Source organism: Mesocricetus auratus, unplaced genomic scaffold, assembly GCF_017639785.1.
Source record: "Mesocricetus auratus isolate SY011 unplaced genomic scaffold, BCM_Maur_2.0 Super-Scaffold_100011, whole genome shotgun sequence".
NCBI classification, from domain to species: domain Eukaryota; kingdom Metazoa; phylum Chordata; class Mammalia; order Rodentia; family Cricetidae; genus Mesocricetus; species Mesocricetus auratus.
The window spans coordinates 72679221-72703404 of NW_024429195.1; the positions used below are offsets into that span (position 1 = coordinate 72679221).

The 24184-nt window shown below is 45.1% G+C and overlaps 1 protein-coding gene across 3 annotated transcripts in view; it reads left to right on the forward strand.

Annotated features, from left to right (window-relative positions):
• Cradd (CASP2 and RIPK1 domain containing adaptor with death domain) overlaps window positions 1–17206 on the forward strand; it is a 172612-nt gene extending 155406 nt beyond the window's left edge. For all 3 annotated transcript variants that reach the window (XM_040755001.1, XM_013111918.3, XM_013111919.3), the window contains exon 3: window positions 15189–17206. In XM_040755001.1, the coding sequence (XP_040610935.1) occupies window positions 15189–15490 (302 nt within the window). In that variant the 3' untranslated portion in view covers window positions 15491–17206. The remainder of the gene's footprint in view (window positions 1–15188) is intronic.
• The last annotated feature ends 6978 nt before the right edge of the window (window positions 17207–24184 follow it).

Genomic DNA, 24184 nt, shown 5'->3' on the forward strand with positions numbered 1-24184 from the left:
CCACCTCTATGGGTGTGACTATATTGGACCCTCATGCAAACAGCATCTTGCAATACTTTTCCTTCTTTTGCTGGCAGCCATGTTCACTCTGAGTTGAATATTCATCTGAGTTGAGTGGTTTTCAATTGTAGTTTAATTTGCATCTCCCTAGTGACTGATGCACAATGCCTTTTTATGTATCTTTTTCCCACTCCGTCTCTTCTCCACTTAAGTACCTGGTCTAAACTTCTGTTCACTTTTAAAATGGGGTGTTTTACACCATATTCTTAGGACAGGTGACTCAAGCTGGATCTGACCTGAAAGCCTCTTTCTTTCAGTCAGTTTTTCGTGGCTCCAGAAAATACGATGCAAGCTGCCGAGAAAGGGCAACAATTGAGCAGCCCTACCTAGCTCTAACACCTTTGGACCATTACAGTGACCAGCATGGTGCAATAGGCATAAAGGTACATGTCAGTGACGACCAACAGTTGTCTAATTGGATTTGTGGCCTACTCCGTAGGAGGGAAATCATGCCTGGTACTAGAAACATACCTAAATTCTCAGTAAGACCATGGATCTTAGAAAGGAATCTACTACTGCCATTTTGCTAGACCAGCATACTTCCTTACTGTATTTTAATCTTATCCTTACATCCCCAGATAAGTGTGACTACCACCCTTCATCAAAGAAGCAAATGGAGACCATCACAGGAAGCCACAAGTGGACACGATGTAGGGATCAATAGGTCATGAGGCGCTCGGCCCCGACAGATGTATCTCCATCACAGCTCCTGCATCTATGCCTCAGGGAATGTCAAGGAAGAGGGCGTGGGGAGATTATAAGAGCCAGGGTAACAGGAAATCCACTGTGAAGCAGTCTCTCCTAGAAATAGCTGCATAAACAAGACTGGAACAGTGGCAGCATCAGATATGCTAATGTGGGAGAGGAAAAATGTCACAGGATCCCACCCCTAGATGAAGGACGACAGGCAATTGATGGCGGCAGTGGGGGTGGGAGGAGTTAGCCTCTCCCTGGGGTGAACCCTATTACTGGTTGTCCAGTGCAAGAGTGATCAGCTCTGAAGCCCTATAGCACAATCAGCAAGAGTGGGCTCAGCGATCCTATTTATGGGCATTTGCACGTGCGCACGCGCACACACACACACACAGGTATAAGCAAAGAAAAAGAGGCTGTCAACAAAGAGTGGGTAAATGTGGGAGGAGTTCAAGGGAGGGTAACCTTGAGGAACTGGGAGGAGGATAGGGAGGGGGAAATGATGTAATTCTACTTCAATTAAAAAATAATAAAGTAGACAAACATATAACTAAATATGGGGTTGTTTTTCTATTAAGCTCTGAGAACTGTTGGTGCATGTTGCACAGGGATTGCTTGTGAGGTGTGCATATAGGAAGAGATGATTCGCAGATATTTTCTCATCATCAGCCTTGTGCTGTCCCTTTGGTCCTCTGGTGCTTGGGATAGGTCGAGACCCTGCGTACTGGTGGGCTTCTGTAGCTGGGCTGCATCTCCAGCTCCTGCTGTGTCTTATCGTACGAAGTACAGGTTGTGGACCAGGGTGTAGCTCTCAGTTACTGCCTGCCTGCTGCCATCCTGGTCCATAAGCATGAGTCAGAGAGGTGTTGAGGAGGGAGGGGGGGAGAGAAAGAGGAGGGGAGGAGATGGAGGGAGAGCTCTTACTAGGAATAGAGGAATGGCAAGGGCTTTTGAAATCTCAAAGCCTATTCCCGGTGACCCACCTTCTCCAACAAGGCCACACCTCACAATCCTTCCCAAACACTTCTACCGCTAGGACCAAGTATTCAAATATATGAACCTATGGGAGCCATTCCCCAAACCACCCACCACACTAGCCAAGCTGAGCTATCTGGGTTTTCTCTTAGAAGTTTGCTTTTAGGTTTCCATTTGAGTTTGTTGTGCACACCATGAGGAGTGAGTTGGTGTGTGTGTGTGTGTGTGTGTGTGTGTGTGTGTGTGAATATGCACAGCCAATTATTTCCACACCATTTATTGAAAACACCGTTCCTTTGGCACTGAATTGCATTTGTGCTTTTGTGTGGATCTGTTTCTGGGCTTCAGTTTATTCACTTGGCAATAAACTGTCTTTTAATAATATCTACTATCTTAATTCTACAGCTTTAGTATAAAGACTTGAAATTAGGTAATTTGTCCAACTTTGTTCTTTTTCAAACTTATATTTGGCCATTTGATTCTTCACATTTCCTTGTATGTTTTAAAATCAGCTTATTCAGCCTCTGCCTTTAAGATCTGATGAGGCTTTGATTGGGAGCAGTTGGGTTTTTAAGAAGGCGTGTCCATGGTAAGGAAACACATTTTATATCAACTGGCTTTTGAGACTAATCTAACATTTGAAACATTTTCCACACTGTTACTTCCAAGTTTACTGAAAGTCCATTTATGCAAGCTGATGTTATCTAGGCCAAATGTTACAAGAAAAAAATCTTCTGATTCTAGCTTTTATTTCCTGTATTTCACCCATTATCTGTGTTATCCCAGAGAGGAAGTGAAGACAACTCAGGCCTCTTTCCCTAGGACAAACTCATGGTGCATCCCTGGGTGAGAATGGGCCTTTGGCGTTACCTTATGTTATAGAGTTGGGGTTTGAACGGAAGCCATGTGGTGCTACATACTCACTGTGCACTGAGCTCAGAACCCAGAGGGGCTGCATGGTATTCTCTCCAAGGGGCTACTCCAGGTAAACATTGGCACTGATAACTTATGGGATTTCCCCGTTGCTTCTTGAAGGCAATGCATGGACGCATGCACACAAGCACGCACGCGCGCGTGCACACACACCCCACACTTATAGGTCAGCTGGCCTAGGGGACCCTGGGTGGTGAAGCAGCCCAGAAGCTGAACTCCACATGTGGGGGGAAGGGAGGCAACCAGCATGCAGATGATGACAGAAGGGAGCTGACTAGCAAAGCCCCAAATACTGCAGTTTGTGGAACTTCCTATAAAATGCTCTGTCACTGAACTGCACAAGCCAAGGAGAACACCGTGTGTGGCCAGACCTCGTCCCTTGACTCCTGAAGTACAGCCTGCAATGGACGGACTCTTTTTTTTATATGCATGCAGGGTCAGCTCTCTCTTTCACCAGCCCTTCAAAGGGCTTTTTCCTTTGTTCTAAAACAGATGCATTCATTCATTCATTCATTCATTCATTTTGCATCTTGGCCGAAGTTTCCCTTCCCTCCTCTCCTTCCAGTCCCTTCCCCACACCCCAGTCTGTTTCCAAAACCCAGTCCACTTCTCCTCTGTTTCTGTTTGGGAAAGGGCAGGTCTCCCATGAGCAGCAACAAAACGTTGCATATCAGGTTGCAGTAAGACGGAACACTTACTGAGCGCTCACCGTATGCCAGAAAACATTTGGGCCATTCCTCCTCTGGGCCCTAGGACTCCTGCTCCAATGGGATCTCGGGTTTGGCACAGAAAAGCATCTGGGTGGTACCTCCCCTCCTCTCCCACCTCTGCCCCCTGGAGAAGAGCATGGCTGGTTATGCCTGGAAGAGCCCCAGAGGGCTTCTTTAAGGAGATGGTGTCAGCTAATGACTGATGAGGTTGGGAAGCGTCCACCCCATCCCCAAATATACTCCAGAGCAGTGCTAGGTAAACCTCTGCCTGCTGTCAATTACTAGGATACAGAGCCAGTTTTGTGGTTACTAAACCTTGATTAGAGTAAAACAGGGTAACATATTATGAAGGTGTTTCTTTGTTTTTTAAACTCTTCTTTCAGTTTCTCACATATAGTAATACATCCATATCTTTCAACATAAATTCTTGGTTAAAAACAGGAAAGGGTCAGTGGTAGTGCATGCCTTAATCCCAGCACTTGGGAGGTAGTGGCTGACAGATCTCTTAGTTTGAGGCCAACCTTGTCTATATATTATGTGTATCTAATATGTATGTTATATTTATTGTATATACATGTATATATATATATATATATATAGAGAGAGAGAGAGAGAGAGAGAGAGAAGGTCAGGAGAAATTCACATCTTCACAGCTATTAAAGGAATTAACAACATTAGTCACTGTGTTGCATATGCCTTATTCTGAGATCCTGCAGAATGTGTACCAGGATTGTGCCCTGGGCTGCTTCCTGCAGCGGTCATAGGCATAGGTACCTGTTAGGACAGGCAACAGCACAAGGCACCATGGCCAAGCTAATGGCTGGAGTAGCCAGTGACTTCAGTTCTCCTGTTTCAGCTTCACTGTGATACACGAGTTTGACCGAACAGTAACGTTCAAGCCTAGGATGCTTGAGACAGACCCTAAACAATGTTTATAATGAGCTCGATTTGCCTGATGGTCTATCGTTAGTGCCTCAAACATGCCTGGCCTCTGTCAGAGTTTGCATGATTAATGTATGTTGTCCTTGCGTTTTAAGTGAAATGAGATATGTGACAAAAACATCAATGAAGTCATTTTACTCACAAAATTGCAATGCTGCAAAGCCTAGAAAAGTGGGAGCTTATCAAGAATCAAAGAATCCCACAGCCGAGTGGCATTCTCCAGCTTGCTTAGCCCTGCTGCCTGGCAGCATGTCCTGTAACTTCTCAGGCTAGTTATACTTCATATGAGGCTTGAGGACTGCAACTCCTCAATCTACTGCAACTGCCCCAAAGTAGTTAGTCAGTTAGCTAATTTGTTCCTTCCTTCCTCCGTCCCTTTCTTCCTCCCTCCCTTCCTCCCTCCCTCCCTCCCTCCCTCCTTCCCTCCCTCCCTCCCTCCTTCCCTCCCTCCCTCCCTTCTTTCTAACTGAATTCTTAAAATATATTTGTAGGAACTGCTAACTGCCAGATACTGTGCGGGACAGTACTGTGAGCAAGAGACACATGGCCCTGTTACCCTAGGCCATTTAGCTAACTGCAGCATATGCCTGGTGCCTATGCCCAAGGTCATTTGTGTCAGGGCACTTAGACTTTGCTCACTTTCTGTCCCCATAACGTGCAGTTGTCACTGTGTTGGAAGCTGAATGGCCTGTGTTATGTAAGACCCTGTCTCAGAAAGAACGGAAGAGGTGGGGGACTGCCTTCTTTCTCCCTCTCAGGCTTGCTGGTAGGAAAACTGAACATTTTGCTTATAGGATTGGTGCTACCACACTGGCAAAGGCGTTGCCAATTTGCCTGACCTTCATACCCCCCCCACTACAGTCAGCCAGCCTGGATGAGCTCCATCAAGGAGGTGGGCTTTGATGCTGGAAGTTAATGGTGTTCTCAGTGTGACTCGTGCATGGTCTTACCTTTCCTTTAGGACGATGAAGACTAATAGGGAAAATGTCAATCCACTGGAGTGCTTCATAATCTATAGTGAGGTCGTGGGTTCTCAATTCAGCTCTCTAATCATCATCACCCCAAAACTCAGTAACAGAGATCATATCCAGGGCTGTGGGGCCAGCTCCTTTACTTCAGCTTAGGTATCAGTCTACAAGTTTATGCATTTCAATTGAAAGATTAAAATAAGGCCAAAGTAGTTTTTAGAATTTGGAGAGTAGTCACTAATGTGAAATAATATAATTTCTTTATTTTGAAAAAAGGGAACAATTCAGATCTGTGTGTCCAGATGGTGTAACTTCCACATAAGGAATCTTTTAAAAGAAATGTCTTCTGCAAATCTGGGAAGGAGCCATCTGGACATTATCAAGAGTTGAGTAACCATTGCCTTCAGACCAGCCAGCAATGTAGACGTGAGCATTTAAAATGTCTGTTGGTCACCTCTGCATTCTAGGGACATGACAGGCACTTCAGAACTTGGTCTCTCAACAACTACGCTCTGTCTTTAAGTTTCAAATGTATTGTAAAGAACCATGCACTTCTGCCACTGGGTATGTGACTTAGCAGCAGAAGATACAGGTTCACACTGGATTTCTTGAGCTGTACACATTTTTATCTTTATGGGCCCCCCTTCCTAAAATAATGTAAAAATCAACTTATCATGATAGATATAAAGGCAACCATAGTGGTGCTATTTATTCGAATATGCTCACTCACCTAATGTTCATTTTCTCCTCTAATAATGAAAGATAAAAAATTATTTTTCTTGGTCTCCCAGAAGTATTATGAGCCCTCAGTGATGTCATGTTTGTGTATGGTGGTAAGATAGCCTGATTCCTTTGGCCATCACTCCTCTTTGCAACTGGGTTCCAGGAGTTCAATTCGGTTCACAGCTGTGAGTGTCTGTCTCTCCCTCCATCAGCCACTGGATGAGAGTTCTAGGATGGCATATAAGGCAGTCATCATTCTCATTATCATGGGAGGGCATTTAAGGTAGCCTTAATGCCAGTTGGTGTCATTCTTGTAGATCTGTAAAGATCTCACTAGTGTTAGATCTCTCCTCCAACTTATACTGGCTCCCTCTTTTCTGGTATCTCCCATCCTTTCCTCCTCTTTCTTACCCTGGCTCAACCTTCCTGCTCTCCCATGTCCTCCTCTCCCCCCCTCTTTTCTCCCTCCCTTTCTCCCATCTTCTTGTATCCTCCCCTTCTCCCCTCCCCCAATCCAATTAGGAGAGCGCATCCCCTAACCCTTCTCTGGGTTACCATGCATATCTCTCTTAGGGTCTTCCCTGCACACCAGACTTTCTGGTGGTGGGGTTGTAGGCTGGCAATGCCCTGCTCCATGTCTAAAATCCATATATGAGTGAGTACATACCATGCTTGTCTTTTTGTGACTGGGTTACCTCACTCAGGATGGTTTCTTCTAGTGCCATCCTTTTGCCTGCAAATTTCAAGATTCCATTGTTTTTTTCTGCTGAGTAGTACTCCGTTGTGTAAATGTACCACATTTTCTCTATCCACTCTTCAGTTGAGGGGCATCTAGGTTCTTTCCAGGTTCTGGCTATTACAAATAAGCTGCTATGAACATAGTTGAGCAGATGTCCTTATTGTATGAGGGTACGTCTTTTTGGAATCAAGATGGGGCTGGCAAAAACCACAGAGGCAGATGACCTAAACATGGGGGAACTCATGGACCCCAGACTGATGACTGAGGGGTCAGCATGGGACTGATGCAGACATCCTTCCCACCGAACCTGGGTGACAGAGAGGAGGCCTTGGCAATCTGTGGGACCTTAGAGAGTGGAGCAGTATTTATTCCTGGCATACAGAAGAACTCTGGTAACCCATACCACGTGGAGGGATGCGCTCTCAGCCTGGACACATGGGGAATAACCTAGGCCCCTCCTGGGATGATGTGACAGACTCTGAAAATCCCTCATGGAAGCCCTTGCCCTCCCTGGGGAGCAGAGGGGGAATGGAGTGGGGGTAAGGGGTTGAGAGGATTGAGAGGTGGGGGAGGAGGGGAGGGAGAGGGAACTGAAAGTGACATGTGTAAAAAGTTAAATAAAAAAAAATATGGAAAAAAACCACATTAGATCGCTCCTGATAAGGAACTTACAGCTATTTATAAAAAAAGACTTACGTTATTTTATATTTACAGAAAAAAATCAAAGATCAGTGTATTAATTTATATTAATATTATTGCTAATTATTAATGTTAATACTAAAATAGACAAAAAAGAAAAAAAGATAGCCTGATTAGAAGTCATTATTTTTCCTTTTACATGTTTTAGATTTTACTTCTGTATTATAATGTCTATGTTTTTTAAAGAGGAAAAAACAGTTCATTACCCACAAAGAGCAGCTCTGTTAACCTGGAGGCAGCCGCACATTTGATGGGACTGAGTTGGGTCGCCAGATCTACAGCAGTGATTATTTGGAATAAAGCTTTTTTATGATTATTAAAAAAAAAACAACAGAACAGAAGTGCATGTCGTTTGCATATCCAGTTCAATGAGCCTGCCTGGCCTAAAGCGTATGTAGGTCTTGCCAAATGAGCAAGCACAAATGCCAGACTCAGCGTTTTCCTGGTTGCTACTTTGAGCAGCGTGTAGTGATCATGACCAGTTTCTCCATTTCATTCCCCTCCCTTCCCTAGAGTAATATAAAAATGTGTTTATCTTTTTTATCACCCAGTGGTCTCAAGGCTGAATGCTGGAAGACCAGCTGTTGTTTCTCATTCATTCAGTTTCTCATGGCTTTACCATAAACATTCTGCATATGCTTTGGAGGATTCCAAGCCACAGCTAAAAGTAAAAGCAAAAAAACCAAAAGAACAAAAAACAAAACAAAAAAACTCGCAAAGAATCATCATCATTAAGGGCATCTATCTAACCAATCTAAGCATGGAAATATGGATGATGGATGGATGGATGGATGGATGGATGGATAAAGAGAAAGGGGGTGCTTTCGACAGAAGAACAGTTAGGAGCTGTAGCTACAGACGGCAGGAGACATAGCTACAGACTACAGAAGCTGTAATTACAGACTACAGGACATGTAGCTACAGATTACAGGACATGTAGTTTTAGACTATGGGAGATATGGAGGTGGTCTAGAATAGTAGAAATATATGATACGTGTTATTTTTAAAGTTTAAAAAATCATTACATTTAACTTTTTCAAACTTTCCCAGTGTCTTAGTTAGAGTTTCTATTGATGTGTTGAAACACCATGCCCAAAAGCAAGTTGGGGAGGAAAGGGTTTATCTGGTTTACACTTCCACATCACTGTTCATCACCAAGGACGTCAGGACAGGAACTCAAACAGGGCAGGAACCTGGAGGCAGGAGCTGATGCAAAGGCCATAGAAGGAAGCTGCTTACTGACTTGTTCCTCATGCCTTGCTCAGCCTACTTTCTTATAGAACCCAGGACCACCAGCCCAGAGATGACACCACCCACATGAGCTGCCACCCCCATCAATCACTAGATAAGAAAATGCCCTACAGGCTTGCCTACAGCCCAACCTTATGGAGGCATTTTTCTCAATTGAGACTCCCTTTTCTAAGATGTCTCTAGCTTGTGTCAAGTTGGCATTAAACTAGCCAGCATGGGGGGGGGGGCACAGGAAGGAAATTAAGAAAGAATTCTGAATTTTGAGTAAACTTTTTTAAAAGTTTTAAAGGCTATTATTTATTTTTCCTTGTACGGTTAAGAGGTGGTAAAAAACTCTGCATGGGCTTTGTATTTTTCTAGTTGTTTCTGTGGTGGAACTAGTGTGGCTGTTCACTTCTCTCCTTCTGGGGTACCCGACAGACTTTTTTGGGGGGGCGCTAAGTACATGCATGTAGGGCACTCAGCAACACTGTAGCTGTACCATAGAGACCGAAGCCAAGAGTGTTACAATTAAGGTAAATCACTCTTTGTGTTCAATCCTTCATCCTTAACATCAAGGGAGGGACTGCTGTATGCAGCGTGTGTATCTGGGTGTATCAGTGGCGGATGGACAGAGCTCCCTGCTGGTGAGGCAGTGACAGTGTCAGGGACCTTAGGGCCAGGGAGGGAGGAACACAGGAAACAGTGAATGAGAGCTTAGGTGGACAAAGGAATCACAGAGTGAGTGGGAACTGAATCTGAGAGCTGTGCAGATAGTATGGCTTGAAGAGAGGTCACACCTGACGGGAGATGTGTCCCCCAGAGAGACAGCTATGGTAAAACTGTGGTCCACCGGCCGAGCTCAAGGAACTGTAAGCAACACACAGCTGGAGCTGTGTCCCTGTGAGGCTGTGGAAGAAGCGGCTTCGTCAGAACTTCTAAAACGTTTTATACAGTTTTCAAAACAAAGCAAACTATTGTACCGAATATTCTTCTCACTGTTTTTTCTTCTTCAGAAGGTATAGGGCCTATTAAGTAAAATTTATTCTCCAAAGCCTGCAGGCATGTTTCTGTTTTAACAGACATGTAAAGGGATATAACGATAGATGATCAGTGGTTGATTTAATGAGAATTCAGAAATCACAGGTCTGCAGAAAATAATTGAGTGGCTTCTGGGAGATAGTACCACATCACACCAAATGAAGCCTTGGGCACCATCTGATTTTCTCTTTTACACATGAGCAGTCTGAGGAATGCTAGGTGACTTAGCCCAAGCTACCTGGTTACCTGGTGGCAGGCTCAACTTTAAAGACAGCCCAGGCCTGCTAATCCCAGGTCCAGAGGGTGTACCCTCCTGCCCAGTTAATTCAGTGAGAACTCAATTATTGCTGACAGTCCTGTTGTTGGCCTTCCCATACTTGACAGTCAAATCAAGTTTCCCATCGCGGTAAGTAGGGTGTGTTGGTGTTTTTGCAGCATGACCTTCATCTTTGGAGTAGGCTGTCACATCATCATCCTGGAAATTGGCTTCAGGAAGATCAAATAGCTGACTCCTCAGCCCCTGGGAGCACGGGGTGCTCTTTGTGATGTCAGTCAGAGTGAAGGTTTCTAATTGGTTTGCATGTCAAGGTGCTTTTCTCTCCTCTTCCTCAGCCAGAAGGATGTTTCTGCGGTCTTTGCAGTCTAGAACTGGAGTTCACAAAGATCCTTAGAAATGACCACGAGGCTAGTTTGCCAGCTGGAACGTCCCCAACCCAGCCCACCAACCACAGACAGCATCCTGTATGGTCATTGCCAGGAGTGACCCGAGATAACTGCCTGACTGTGTGGGTCTTCTTGGTCTCCCCTTCCCCCTTCCCACCCCCCCCCCCCGCTCTTCTCTTCCTGCTTTCCCCACGCCTGTCCTGTTCTCCACACTCGTCCACTCCCGTATGCTATGCTGCATCCCATCTACTCCCCTTCGCCCCCATAGAGAACTATGTTTCTCTAGTACGTGTTCTTTTATTTGTTTGTGTTACTTTGTCAGTGGCAATTATTTTAATTTGCTTTTTCACGGATCTTCCTTTGGTGCTGTATCGTGTCATCCATCCTTGCTGGTGTGCCCCTGTGTCCTTCCTCCTAACCCTCCCAGTGGTGAGCTGTTTGGTCGATTCTGCCTCCTACATCCAACCACATTGCCTGAGTGATTTACAAACATGTGCATGACCCTGGTGGATATGCTTGAGAATATATATGGGATGGGCACATATGTATTTTATATGTAATATTATATGTATATCTTCTGAATGGGAGGGCTGAGTTACAAGATGTGTTAACTGGCACAAATAATGAAACAGCATACAGACAGCCCATTCATCACCCCGTGGAAGGCTTTTAGAATTCTTCTTGCTACATTGAACTGAAACCAATATTGCAAAGCACATCCAGTTCCCCAGCTCTGCCAGCTTGCTGTCTGCACAAACCTGGTAGTGTCTAGGTTTCTCCACATATAAAATGATTTATCATTGTTTCCATTTTTTGTTTCTTTAAATTCTGTGTTTTAGAACCTTGTCATGTAATTGTTTTGTGGATCCCCTAATTTGTATCATCTTTCTGGTGGAGGCGCCTATTTTTCCTTGTGGTTTTCAGGGGCACCTTGTACATTCTACTGTATCCACGATGACCTCGAACCGTTGTTCCTGCCCTCTCACTTCCATTCTTAAGGGGAATACATTTGAAGGTTCTCCATCAAAAAAAATGTTTACTGAATAATTTTCAGGTTTTATCAAGGCAAGAAATGTGCTTAAATTCAGAATTTTTACAGAAATACTCTTTAAAATTATAGACAGGTATCTTTATCAAATGTATTTTAACATTATTGAGATAATGGCTTTTCTTTTTAGTCCACCAATATGTTGAAATAATAGTCAGATGCTGAAAATTATTACAAACCTAGAATAAGTTCTACTTTTTCACCACATATTATTTTAAACCAGTAGCAAGCCGGGCGTTGGTGGCGCACGCCTTTAATCCCAGCACTCGGGAGGCAGAGGCAGGCGGATCTCTGTGAGTTTGAGGCCAGCCTGGTCTACAAAGTGAGTTCCAGGACAGCCTCCAAAAGCTACAGAGAAACCCTTTCTCGAAAAACCAAAAAAAAAAAAAAAAAAAAAAAAAAAAAACAGTAACAATGGCTCATAGCCACAGTGAGTTGGAGTGACTGGTATGTTGTCAGACTCTCCAGCAATGTGTGTGTGTGTGTGTGTGTGTGTGTGTGTGTGTGTGTGTGTGTGTGCGTGTGCGCACTTATCTTTTAAACTTTTTAATTAAAAATTTAATTAACCCACATTAATCCTTGAAATCTGGGGTTCAAAATGTCATTTATAACTTCTCCACCATATCAAAATAGATGGGATTGCCAGCATATAAGACATCTGTAAGAGTGTGACCCAAGACCATCCTGCATGCTACACAATGACCATCTGGTCACAGTGGATTCATTTATACCCTCCCCTTGATCTCATGCAGTCTATCCTCTGACACTAAACCTTAGAATTCTCATTGTTTTAGTAACTTCAGATTGAGCAGAAGTCACTAACTTAAAAGGCCTTAGGGAAGAAACTTTTCCTGCTATTAGAGGTCAGATGACATCAAAGCTGTGCACACTGTGTGGGGGTGGGGTGGTGGACAGAGGGAGGGAGGGAGGGAGGGGGTATCTGGGTAGAAGGTACGATTTGCTTGGGAGAGATAGTATAAATATGTCAATCTGCTTTGCTTTGGCCTGTATCCACAGGATTCTGCCATCTCAATTATGAGGCAGTATTCATAGGGCATATGACCATGAATGTATAGAAGAATCAGAACACAGCTTGTCCTAGTGCCAGACAATTGTCTCACAGCATCTGTTGCATTCTGAGTTGGCGTGGAGACAAAAAGATGCCAGAGTGTAGCCTAGACACTGATGGTTTCTCCCCAACATCCAATCAACTGAAGGGAAAAGCAGGTAAAAGCAAAAATAAACCTTGACTATAAATCACCAGCAGCAGATAAAGTAACAAATAGGCAAAGAAAATTTTGAAAAGTGCCAGGCAGGGAAAGGTCTCTGGAAACCTTTCATCTTACATATCTCAAATTCCTTGCCCATTGAACACCAAGCCCAGGTCTCCTTCCTGTCCCCAGATGCCATTATCCTTTCTGCCGCTGTGGTCACATGTGACCACCGTAGATCCTTCCAGTGAGCAGAACCACACAGTGTTTGTCTTTCTGCAGAGGAGCTGTGTTCACCTAGCACAGTGTCCTCAAGATTAGCCCCATGTTGTCAGCATTTCATTTCTTTTGAAGGGCGAATAGTCTACACAAAATGTTGGACAACCAAGTTGCTATCAGAATTCTCCAAAGCAACAGTACCACCCACAAAATAGGAGGGAGGTCTATAAACTTTGTAAATATGCAAGGGGAATAAAATTATTTATATAACATAAAGGTATGGTTGTAATCAAAAGTAGTATATTAAATAATATGAAATAAATATAATTGTTTCTCTAAATATAAAGACAGTATTTTAATGAGGCGATAGGCAATCTTGACCTCAAAGAACTCTAAGGCCACACTAAATATAAGCATCTTTTCTAAGAAGCCATCTTGTGTTGAAACTGACCAGTTGTCACAAATCAAAATGACAGACACAGGGACAGAAAAGTCACTATTGAAAACTAGTCACAACAAATTGCAAAGGACACTGTTGAGCACTGGAGGAACTGTCCTACTGTCTTCCCTTGGGGTGGGGCATGGGATGTCAGCTATCACTCCAGAATCCAGAAAATATTAGGCACCTGACAAAAGTGACAAAAGCAACAAAATCAAGTAGTGTGAGGGGCAGGAGAGGAGGGGGCGGGAGAGAGGGCAGGAGGGGGGCAGGAGGGGGGCACAGTGTGGGTTACAGTAAAAGTGTATTTTAATCTTTTTCTGTGGTCTTGTGTTAAGGACTTAACTGCAGGTTGCAAGAACGTTTAGGTTTATTTCTGTTTCTCTCCCCCTGCACCCCGCTCTCTTCAAACAAAACGAAAAGCAGTTGGTAGAGGGAAACTCTTCTGCTGCCATTTTGAATGTCCCCGAGATCTAATTACCCTCCCTGTGTGTAAGGAGGGATCCGGGGGGACAATGGATGACTTGATTTCTTCTTCGTACTTTTCATGGATTTTGAATTGTTCTAATGAGCTCTTATTTTTATAAGCTCACTAAAATCGTTACTGTTGATTAATTGAGCAGTAGTAGCATCTTCACTATCCAGTCGCCTCATTGTCCTTTTTAACTGTAGACCTGACAAATACTGAATGGGTCTTTGTAACTCGGCCCTAGACTGTTGAGGAGTCAGCGGCAAGGGCTGTGGGACCCACTGCTCCCCTAGCAGGATCTTTTGCCTTTTAGTAGAACCGGAAAAGGAAGCAGGGGCTGGGGGGCTGTGAAGAGCCCTGAGATGTGAAGTCGCTGGCCAGCAAGTGTCATACAGCTCCGTGGCACAGATGCCTGAGCCTCACCTGCAGCCAGTGCCATCCCCTTGGATGCCTGGAGTCCCTCCCAAACCCCGCCCTTGGCTGCCATCCACTCCCAAACCCCGCCCTTGGCTGCCATCCACTCCTTCCTGTCCTCCACCTTTGCCCATGCAATGCCCTTGGGGGGAGCTGGGCCACCACTTCGCCCGGCTTTCTCTTGTCCTGGGCTTCGCTTTGGCCTCGTTGCTCTGTGGCTCACGCCAGGGTAGACATCGCTTCTGGAGTGCGCTGTACACATTTACAGCCACCCACTGTCACACTTCTTAGGACTCAGGCAGATTGGAATCCTGCTTAGGAAGTGCAAGGTCAATGCTCTCCCAAGCACGAACCCTGGTTCTCTGGTGTACTTGACTGGGATGGTGAGACCACTCAGATGGCGTCTATGCGCCTCTCCCATCAACTCTTGCCTCTATGGCCTTTTTTTTGGAGTGGGGGTGGGCACTCTGGGCTCCAGCTTCCTTTCTCCTGGTGCAGGAGAGAGGAGCTGTTGCTATGGCATTGAACACTCCCCATCTACACACACACACACACACACACACACACACACACACACACACACACGCACGCGCGCGCTGGAGCCCCTCCTTCAATGGGAGCAGCTCTCACAGCTTGGGGCAGCACACCGCTGGCCCTCAGGCTGGTACCGACGGAGGGAGGTGGCCTTCAGCCAGAGCTCCTGGTGTGGTTTCTGACAAGAGATGGGAATCAAAGAAAAGCTTGTGACAAAACGGTGTGTCCATGGGCATGATCCATGTTTGTTTGTATACACAAGGAGGAGGAAATAAGTGGCCATCGGTGGATTTCTCTGCTTTGCATCTTTTCCCAGCGAACACTTCCAGAGATGCTAGACGGCACTGTGCGGCCCACCGCACCCAGCAGTACCGGAAGACCAGGAGTAGTTGCTTGTCTGCCCCCACCCCCATTCTCACGGCTTCCCGCTCTGAGGTGCTTGCTTGTCTCATTCGCCTTCCTGTCCTTTCCTCATCAGGTGACTGGATGGCTGGAATCCCTTCACATATCCTCAACAGCTCCCCGTCAGACCGGCAGATTAACCAGCTGGCCCAGAAGCTGGGCCCGGAGTGGGAGCCCGTGGTGCTGTCTCTGGGACTGTCCCAGACTGACATCTACCGCTGCAAGGCCAACCATCCCCACAACGTGCAGTCACAGGTAGTGGAGGCGTTTGTCCGCTGGCGCCAGCGCTATGGGAAGCAAGCCACCTTCCTGAGTTTGCACAAGGGTCTCCAGGCTGTGGAAGCAGACCCCTCGCTGCTCCAACACATGCTGGAGTGATCCTACCCCCGCCACTTGCTGGGGCGTGGGCCCCCAAGTCACACAGGCTGAACTGGACTTTCACTCAGCAAGTGGCTTTGTTCTGGGTTCGTTCTCTTTTTCTGTTTTATTCTTTTTAGTGAGCCTTAGGTGGAAGGAGAACATCTGGATTCTACTGGCTCGATAATCCAATGACTTTAATTGCTCGAAGACTGATTGCATTGCTGTAACTGCAGTTTTGAACTGCCTTTTAACAGAAGTCCAGAAGAAAACAAAAGACCATGCTACCATGTTGCGTGCAGGTGTCCTACATACAAAGCATTTACGTTGCCTGGAAACTGGACTGTGGACTTAACTGTTCATAATGATGATGAGAATAAAAAGTGAATTGTGCTATAGAATGTGCCTCTTCCATGAGAAAGTATGCCTCCCCCATTCTTCTGCTGCAGACAGAGGCTGTAAAATGGCCGGAGGGGAACAGGTCTGATAGCAGCTTGAAATAGTGGGAATGAGTAGCTCGGGTGAATGGCTTCAGCATGGGACACCAAAGCTGCCGCAGAGACCAGGAGGAGAACTTAAACCCTTCATCCTAACAGATTGCATAAGAAATCTCTGTCCATTTACTAAAGGTAATTGGGTCTGAGACAAAGGAGACTCAGTGCTTCCCTTGAGGCCCGAACGGCTGAAGGTGTTGCGTCCCTGCTGGGGTGGGGGAGGTCATGGGTTGTCTCACTTTTCATTGGGAGCACAGTGTTAACCAGACAGGTGTACAATCCCAGTTCTTAATTGACTGAGGCAGGATGATCGTTTCAAGGCCCAGCCTGGGCTGTGACTACATAGAGTTCCAGCTTCAGTTATTACCAAGACCCTGTCTCAAAAGCAAATACATAAAAATTTACTATGCAGGGTTTCTAGAATGTTTCAGGGCTTGTTCACTTGTGCGTTCTTGTCTGGGCCTCTCAGCAGCCCTGTGAAGCACGTATGCAAACGTGATTCGCTCCTCCTTCAGCGGTGGCAGGACCAGTGGAGGCTAACTAAGCTAGAATGTGGTTTGCTTCTGCATGAATGGACTGGAGGCAGGCAGGATGCTTTCAAAGACGCAAAGGCGCCCATAGGGGCTGTGGATGTCGCTCAGTTGGTAGGGTGTTTGTCCAGCATGCTCAAAGTCTCAGTACCTCATGAACTCAGTGTGGCGGGCAAACCCATGATCTCAGCACTCCAGAAGGTGGAGGCAGGGGATCAGAAGTCCAGTGTCACCCTGGTCTACATAGTGTATTCAAGCCCAGCTTAAGCTACATGTAAATGTGTTAAAAAGGTTAGGTAGACATTCCCTTTGTCCTTCATGGTGACCAGAGAGCCCAGTTTTTAATTCTATAGAAATTTCAAGGAGACAAAAGCAGACTGCTTCTCTCCCTCCGCCCAAGGACAAGCCAATGAAGAGGCTGAGGTGGATGAACATGAAGAACGATGCTCAGAAAGGTGGCAGTGGTGTGGTGACGTCCTTTCTGGTACCCTCTCTCCCTTTACCGGGAACACCAACTGTGCCACAGTTCATCATTCAGTAAACACGCTCCCCAAAGCATTATGTACTGGCCACACCCACTCTGATTTTCCATCCTGTGGTCTTCTAGTCAACACTTCCTTATTTTATGAAACTCCTGTTTTTGGCCATGTCACTGTACCCGCTGGTAGACTGCTCTTCAATAGAGTCTTTAATAAACTACTTATTGTTTTGAACTTTGTACTTATTACTTTGCCATTTCCCTCTGGAAGTCCCCATAGTGAGTTGCTTTGGCTATTGTTCTAACGATTCAGTCCTACTTATGGCTGAGTGAGCCGGGCTAGGCTCTGCTGCAGCTTGATGGTGTCGGCCTGATGACTAGCTGCAATTCCCTCCTACCCTTGGTAATGTCTCTGTCCTGCATAGGGACGCGTTTGTGTTGTCAGTGATGAGACTGGGAAGGGCTGACCGTAGAGGGAGTCACTACAGCTCTGGGTTACTTACTGCCCTTACTCCCTGCCCCTGCTCGCTTCCTCCCGAAGCTCTTCGGAACAGAGCCAGGCGGCCACATCACCGCCTGTCTTACCTCTGCAGGGCAATGCTGGAGCTCATCTGTCCACTCCCCAGGAGGCTAGAAGGAACCTACAATGTGGGTTCAGAGACCCCTCTGCCCCAGAGAAAAGTCTGCACGGGCAGTGGGACAGGAGGACATTTGAGGCACTAAAAGCAGCAAAATGACGTCCTATGTGGCTCTCTGTATGTCTCCCCCCCCGTGTGTGTGTGTGTGTGTGTGTGTGTGTGTGTGTGTGTATGTGTGTGTGTGTGTGTGTGAGTAAGGCAGAGCATGTATGCACATGAGTATGTCTTGTAACATTTTAAAACTAGTAACTTCTATTAAATTTTCTCAGTGCACATGAAGTGCATATCTGTTGTGTCATTTTGGAAAACTAGCAATGAATAAAAAGAGGAAAAGTTAGAGTCTTCCCTGGTCACCGCCACAGCCTGCATGTTCCTTGTAGGCAGGGGTGTGACTGGGGTAAAGCCCTTTTACACTTGGCTTCCTCCATTTAACACACAGCCATTGTTCTAATGCCATTAAGAATTTTACAACACCCTTTGCTCTTAGGGCGCACTTGTAAGTGTTAAATAGCTTTAGCACCACCTTTGGAGAGACTAAAGGCACTTAGCCTGGAAGTACACCAATACCTTCAGGATGTTCACTGGCTTCACAGTTCTCCCTCTCCTGCCTCCCCCACACCATGTTACAACTGGAATGGTTCACTGCCCCCACAGTGCACTGTATGTCCCCCAAAAGCAAAGCTTGGAATGTCTGGACTCTGTCGAGCTTCCCCTGGCCCCAAGATGTCCTCTCCGCTGTACTGTATCTAGTCACCTGTGTTCCTGTGTTCTGTGTTCCTTTTCTGCAGGAGGATGCTGAGGGGTTGGGACAGCAAACCTGCATTCCCTGTCGATCAGAATTTGGTGGTGCACTACTGCAAGTGGCTACAATTCTACCCCTTTTCAGTTGTGTTCTCATTTTCCAATGTATGCAGAGCCACCATTGTTAACCATGTCAATTTTAGATGAATCTTTAAATTGTCTTCATTCCTCTTACAGACAATGAAGGAGAGTCTCCATTCCTCAGAGGGTACCAGGAACTGTGTCTATTTTGTTTAGCTTTACATGCAGTCTAATATGTTGTCCGGTAGTTCTTTATCTATTGCAAACCGTCCCAACATGCATAGGCATAGGAAAGCAAATGTACCAGCCTGAAAGCTGACTCACAAAATTCTGTGAGCCAGGGGGATGTTGCTCTCTGGGCCAACTCTGCTGACTTCGCCTGGCTTCATTGATTCTTCTGTGTTCAGCTGCGGGACTGACTGACACTGGGAGAGACAGGGCAGTCTCACTCAGGTATCAGGCTTCACAAGATAACCAAGTGTGTAGGCTAGCTGCCCTTCCATGGTGAGCTTGCTGTGATGCCAGCAGGAGTCATACAACGAGAAGGTAAGGCCACACTATCCACACCTGCCTTTCTTCTGCTAACATCCTGTTGCCTGAAGCTAGTCACGTGACCAGTTTAGAGCCAATGTGATCAGAAGACATGGAGCAAGGAGGAGAATAACTTGGTCCCCTACATGCAGTCTACCAAGCCAGTAGTCTAAAGCTGAAACTTCTGGGTCCTGTGGAAACGCCCACACCATCCTCCAGGCTCAGATCCTTAACCCAGTTCCTTTTGCCACTGCCTTACCTGCTCAGTCTCCACAGAGACACTGGACCTCTGGGAATAGAGCTATTCTGAATAAACCCCAGAAGGCAGTTGCTGAGCTTAAAGTTACACAAAGTGTCAAAACAAAACACCAACCAAATTAAAAAAAATGTATTTACTTTGATAAACTACTTTTGTAGACTAGAGAAATTCTTCTTTGGAAGAACACTTGCCCAGCATACACAAGGCTCTAGATTCGATACTCTGCACCATATTGGGAGTGGGGGGGTGGGGGAAGCCTTCCTTCTCTTTGGCAACATACAGGAGATCCAGTTTTCTATGCTACTTGGCCCCACTAGGCTTCTGTGATCCACTGAAAATGGATGTTGGAATATGCACACTCCACCCTCCAACCATCCTGAGATGCAGGGAGACTCCATATCTCTGGTGCTGGGGTTCCCTGGACAGGAGAGTTCTGACTGAGGGGTAAGGGATCACCCACTGTTGTGGATGCTATGGTCATTTCTACTTTGAAATCAAAGCAACTGTGACTGCCCATATCGGACTCCCACAAGACTGACTGGCCCACTAATAATCCCTCGTGGGAGTGAGGCTCACAGCAGGGGTACCTGAGCCCTCCACTTCCTGAGAACGTGTAAGCAGTTGACAGTAGTTGGAGGGGAGAGACTGTTGGATGTTATAGTTGTCACCTGTAAGTTGCCAGAGTCCCTGTAACTCCTCACCTCCTCACCATCGTCCCATTGTTCCTTGTAAGTGGTTCCAGTTGTACTAGGCCAGATTTGGGTGGAATGGTTTCTTTGGTCTGTCACTGATGTCCTATCTGAGGAGAATAGGCATTTGCTCATCTCTCTGGAAAGTTAATGCAGTGCTATTCAGAGGCCAATCTTGTCTCTGTTAATCGAGGGCATTAAAAGCTGACCAATCAAGACACAGTCCCTACTCTCTTGAGCTCACTGCCAGATGGGGCAGCCAAAACTTGATGGGATCCAGTCTACACCTGAGTATTGAGCCTGTGGGAACAGAGAAAAATGACCCCCTCTGTCTGCCTTGCTCCTCGGGACATTCGAGGCCTGGAGAGCAACAGGCTCCATCACTCAGGCAAGTCACGCCACCTTCTCGGGAAGGTTTATTTACACATACACAGTAACTGACTTTTGGGTGCCAAGAGCCTTCCTGAGGCAAAAGATATACTGTGCCTATGATGGATTTTGCCCCAGAAAGTGTCTGTTTTTTTTTTTTTTAATATTCTTTATCCAGCCAGGGCCTGGAAAATGTTAAGCTAAGGCCTCTCCTCCTCCTGGGGCTGTGTCAGCAGGGAGTGTGCAATCCTGTGCTTTCTTAGGGACTTTACAGATAAGAAAATATGAACCAATGGCACACTGTGGAGCATGGTCAGAATCTGGGTGGGAGTCTACTCTGACACTCGGCTGGCATTAAATGAATCCCTACAGCCATGGCACAGATTCTTATGGTTACAAAGCATTACAAGTTACTGGAGACCCAAAGATAAATAAGACATAGTTTCTGCCCAGCAGGATTTGAGCCCCTCAAGGCAACAGCCAATGACCATGACACTGTTTGGCCTGCACAGAAAAGGGAGCAATTAAATTGGCCACAGAGGAGGTGACACTTTGGCTGAGCTCTTGTAAGCCCTGCCCAAGTTAGTGTGATGGTCCTCTTAGGAGATATTAGAAGACACAAGGATTCTATTTAATGTAGAATCCAGCTTGACAAATGGCACTCCTGCCATATGTCTGCAAGATGAATAGGCCTCCAAAATGCTATCTCAAAGCCATTAGGAAGTAAACACATTGGCAAATCCCATCGTGTTTCGTACCTCAAGACTTCAATGGCATGTTCAGTCACAGTAGAATCAGAGTCAGGCTTCAAGGGTTTAGGTATCAGGCATATTTGAGGGCGCTTTTATACCATCCCTCTCTCTTCTCCTCCTCTAACACTTGCACGAATTCAAATTAGATGTTGCTGCACGCAGGGGATATCTTGTTTACTTCTTTGAACTATAAACAGTTGAGAGAAACAGGGATGTCTGTCTTGTTGGCATTTACTGTTCTTATAAGAAAATTAAGGTCTCTCAAAGACACAGTTCAGTGAGCCAATTAAACCTTGTCTTTGCTTTGTGAAACTCACACGAAACGTATGGCCATGATTCCAATAGCTATTGCTCATTCAGACATCGGCTAGGAAACCTAGGTTTGAATGTTTGAAAAGAAAAAAACACTCCCAACATCTTGGCAATAAGTGTGTGTTTCCATTTCATTTTCATATTTTATCTCTAGCCAGTGCTGTTTTGGGTGTCACATTACATTCTTGATGGAGAGTATTTGTGGAAAATGTGAAATATGGGCTGATTCCATGAAATAATTACTCTTAGTGCTCTTGGTGACACCATCCCTGTTTCTTGGAGACAATTGGTGTTGTAAGGACCTTGCCGGTGCCAACGTCTTTGAGGTGACTTAGTTCATTGCTGACCCCTGGAATGAGGCTGCATGCCTTCATGGCTACAGATGGAAATAGATGGCGGTGACCTCTGGAACACGCCTTGACCAAGGATGAGGTATCTGCTCAGGGGATATTTCTTTGAAGACCCAGAACATTTGCAGTAGGAAATGGTTCTTCTCCATTTAAGGGCACAGAGGTTTTCTTTACGAATATTAGAAATTGGTAGAAACTTTCTTCAGAAAAATACATATGAGCAGTTGTACAGTCATGTGCACAGACACAGACATGTACCTCAGTTGACATATAATTTTGAAGGAATTTTCAGTACATCTGAATCCAACTCAGGCTTCTCAAGAGCCCCACATAGTCATATGATCCCTGGTCCTCCAGGACCAAACTACTCTACCAAGAATATTTTTGGTTTTAAGTAATATTTGGAGGCCTTGTGTTCAGTGGAGTTGGAGCTGTTTGTATTGGATTACACAAGGGTATAAATCAGTATGAAGGTATTGGAATAAAGGTAGAGTCATTTGTCTAAATCCAGGTCTTTATATAACTGACCACAGATCTTTTCCCTTATGGTAGTCTGAACTTAAAGTCCTCCTGGACCCACCTCTTGGCAAGAAGAATTTACAGCTGTGCCATGTATGACAATCTGCCTCTGAGGGACTTCATGCCTTCACCTCATCTCTTTAGAATCAGAACTCCTCGGTAAGGAAGAAATGAGTGTTTTATGCCTAGCACACTGAGAATGGTTGGTTTCATGGGGGGAGAGCAGAGAAAACAGAGCCCCATTTACTTCCTATACTGGGAAATTGTTCCTAACAATGTCTTTTTGTGCAGCCATCTGCTTGAATCTCTTTTCTGTCAGCTTCTGGAAGCAGTTATTTTCTGCTCAGAAGCTAAGCTCCCTGCTGGTGTTTTGCTGAGGGAGTGGACCCTTTGGTTGTCTGTCCTCTGTTGTCAAGACTTCTTTTGTCACTCAATATTGTCATCTCCTGCTTTCCAGGGGACATCTGATATTAATGGTTATAAATAAACCCTCCCAACACACCCTTTCTGGAAGTGTAAATGACAAAATATACCAGTCAGCTAGGGTAAGATCTTACTGGGTTTCAGAGTAAGAACATTTATTGATGAGGAATGGAGACACTGTTTTTTTGGAGGCAGATAAGTAAGGACATCACCTATGGGTTTCCTGGGAGTGAGGAAAAAGGATGAGGTAGGTTTTAGACTCTCAAAGACTGGATGGTCCTTTTCACTTAGTCAGTTTCTACAATGAAAAAGGATGAGGCATAACTTAACCATCTCTGCTTTCCCAGAGCAGGGGGTTTAAGTTCAACACTGGCAGGCTACATTTTTGTTCAAAATGAGTGTTATAGTTGCTAATAAAATGCCTTTGATCGTGTACCTCCTGAGGACTGCTTACATGTATGCAATTACTGGGGATCTGAAGAAGAGATCACATATTGACACCGAATGTTGAAAGGCAACGTGCACCAGATAAAGATGTGATTTTTTTAGGACTACTATAGTTGGGAGAAAGTTTTGGGAAAGCTCAATGAAAAGTATCTTGGAGTTTTGTAGAGAAGCAAATTGAGCAAAGGAATTATCATGGTGTCTTATGGGAAAGGATGGAGATGTGTCTTAGAATGGCCAATGGGGTGGGTTGTCATTCATGGAGGTTAGCTGGCTGTTCTTTTCCTTTTAATTACAGTGTGAACACAATAAAGGATTTTACTCATTTGATCTGCTACGTATTTGTACAGACCATGAATTTAGCATATCCAACACCTTACACTTTATTTTTTAATTGTCATTGTTCTCATGGAGCTCAAGATGAAATTAAGAGTGTTAAAGGTCAGATTCTTTTTTAACTTTTAAAGCCTGATGTAGTGTGGATAGCATTTGTCCCTAAGGGTTCATTTGTGGGTAGCTTGATGTAGGAGATAGAATCTTTAAGACAAGGATCTTCTAGTGGAAGTCTTTAGATCTTTGAGAGCTCTTCACTCAAAAGAAATTATGTACCCTCTAGTGGGATCCTGGGTTAGCTCTTAGAGTGGAAGTTGTTATAGAATCAAGAGTGACCCCTAAGTTCATCTTTATTTTGACTCCCTGTTTAGAAATGTGGTCTTTCCCACTCTGCCAATAGGCCCTCAGCAGAGGCAAATCAATAAGGCCACCCAACCTTGGACTTTCTGTCTCCAAAACTACATTCTAAATAAGCTCTTTACTTTACAGAGTTAGCCTTCTGTAGATATTTCACTACATTAATGCAAAGTGGACTAATATAAGAGTATAAAACAAATTTGAAAGAAAAAATCAGTTTTGTAAGATTTGAATATGAGGCAAATCAGAATTGTGTCATTTTGCAGGCCTGTTCTATAGCAGACACTTGTCTCCTTATTTAATTTGGGAAAGGAAAAACAATGGCTTGCATCACTAATGCTAAATCAAATGAAGGGAAATAACTCTTCTTACTGTTCTAGGAAACTATGAACAATTTTCAATTTGGGCCAATCAT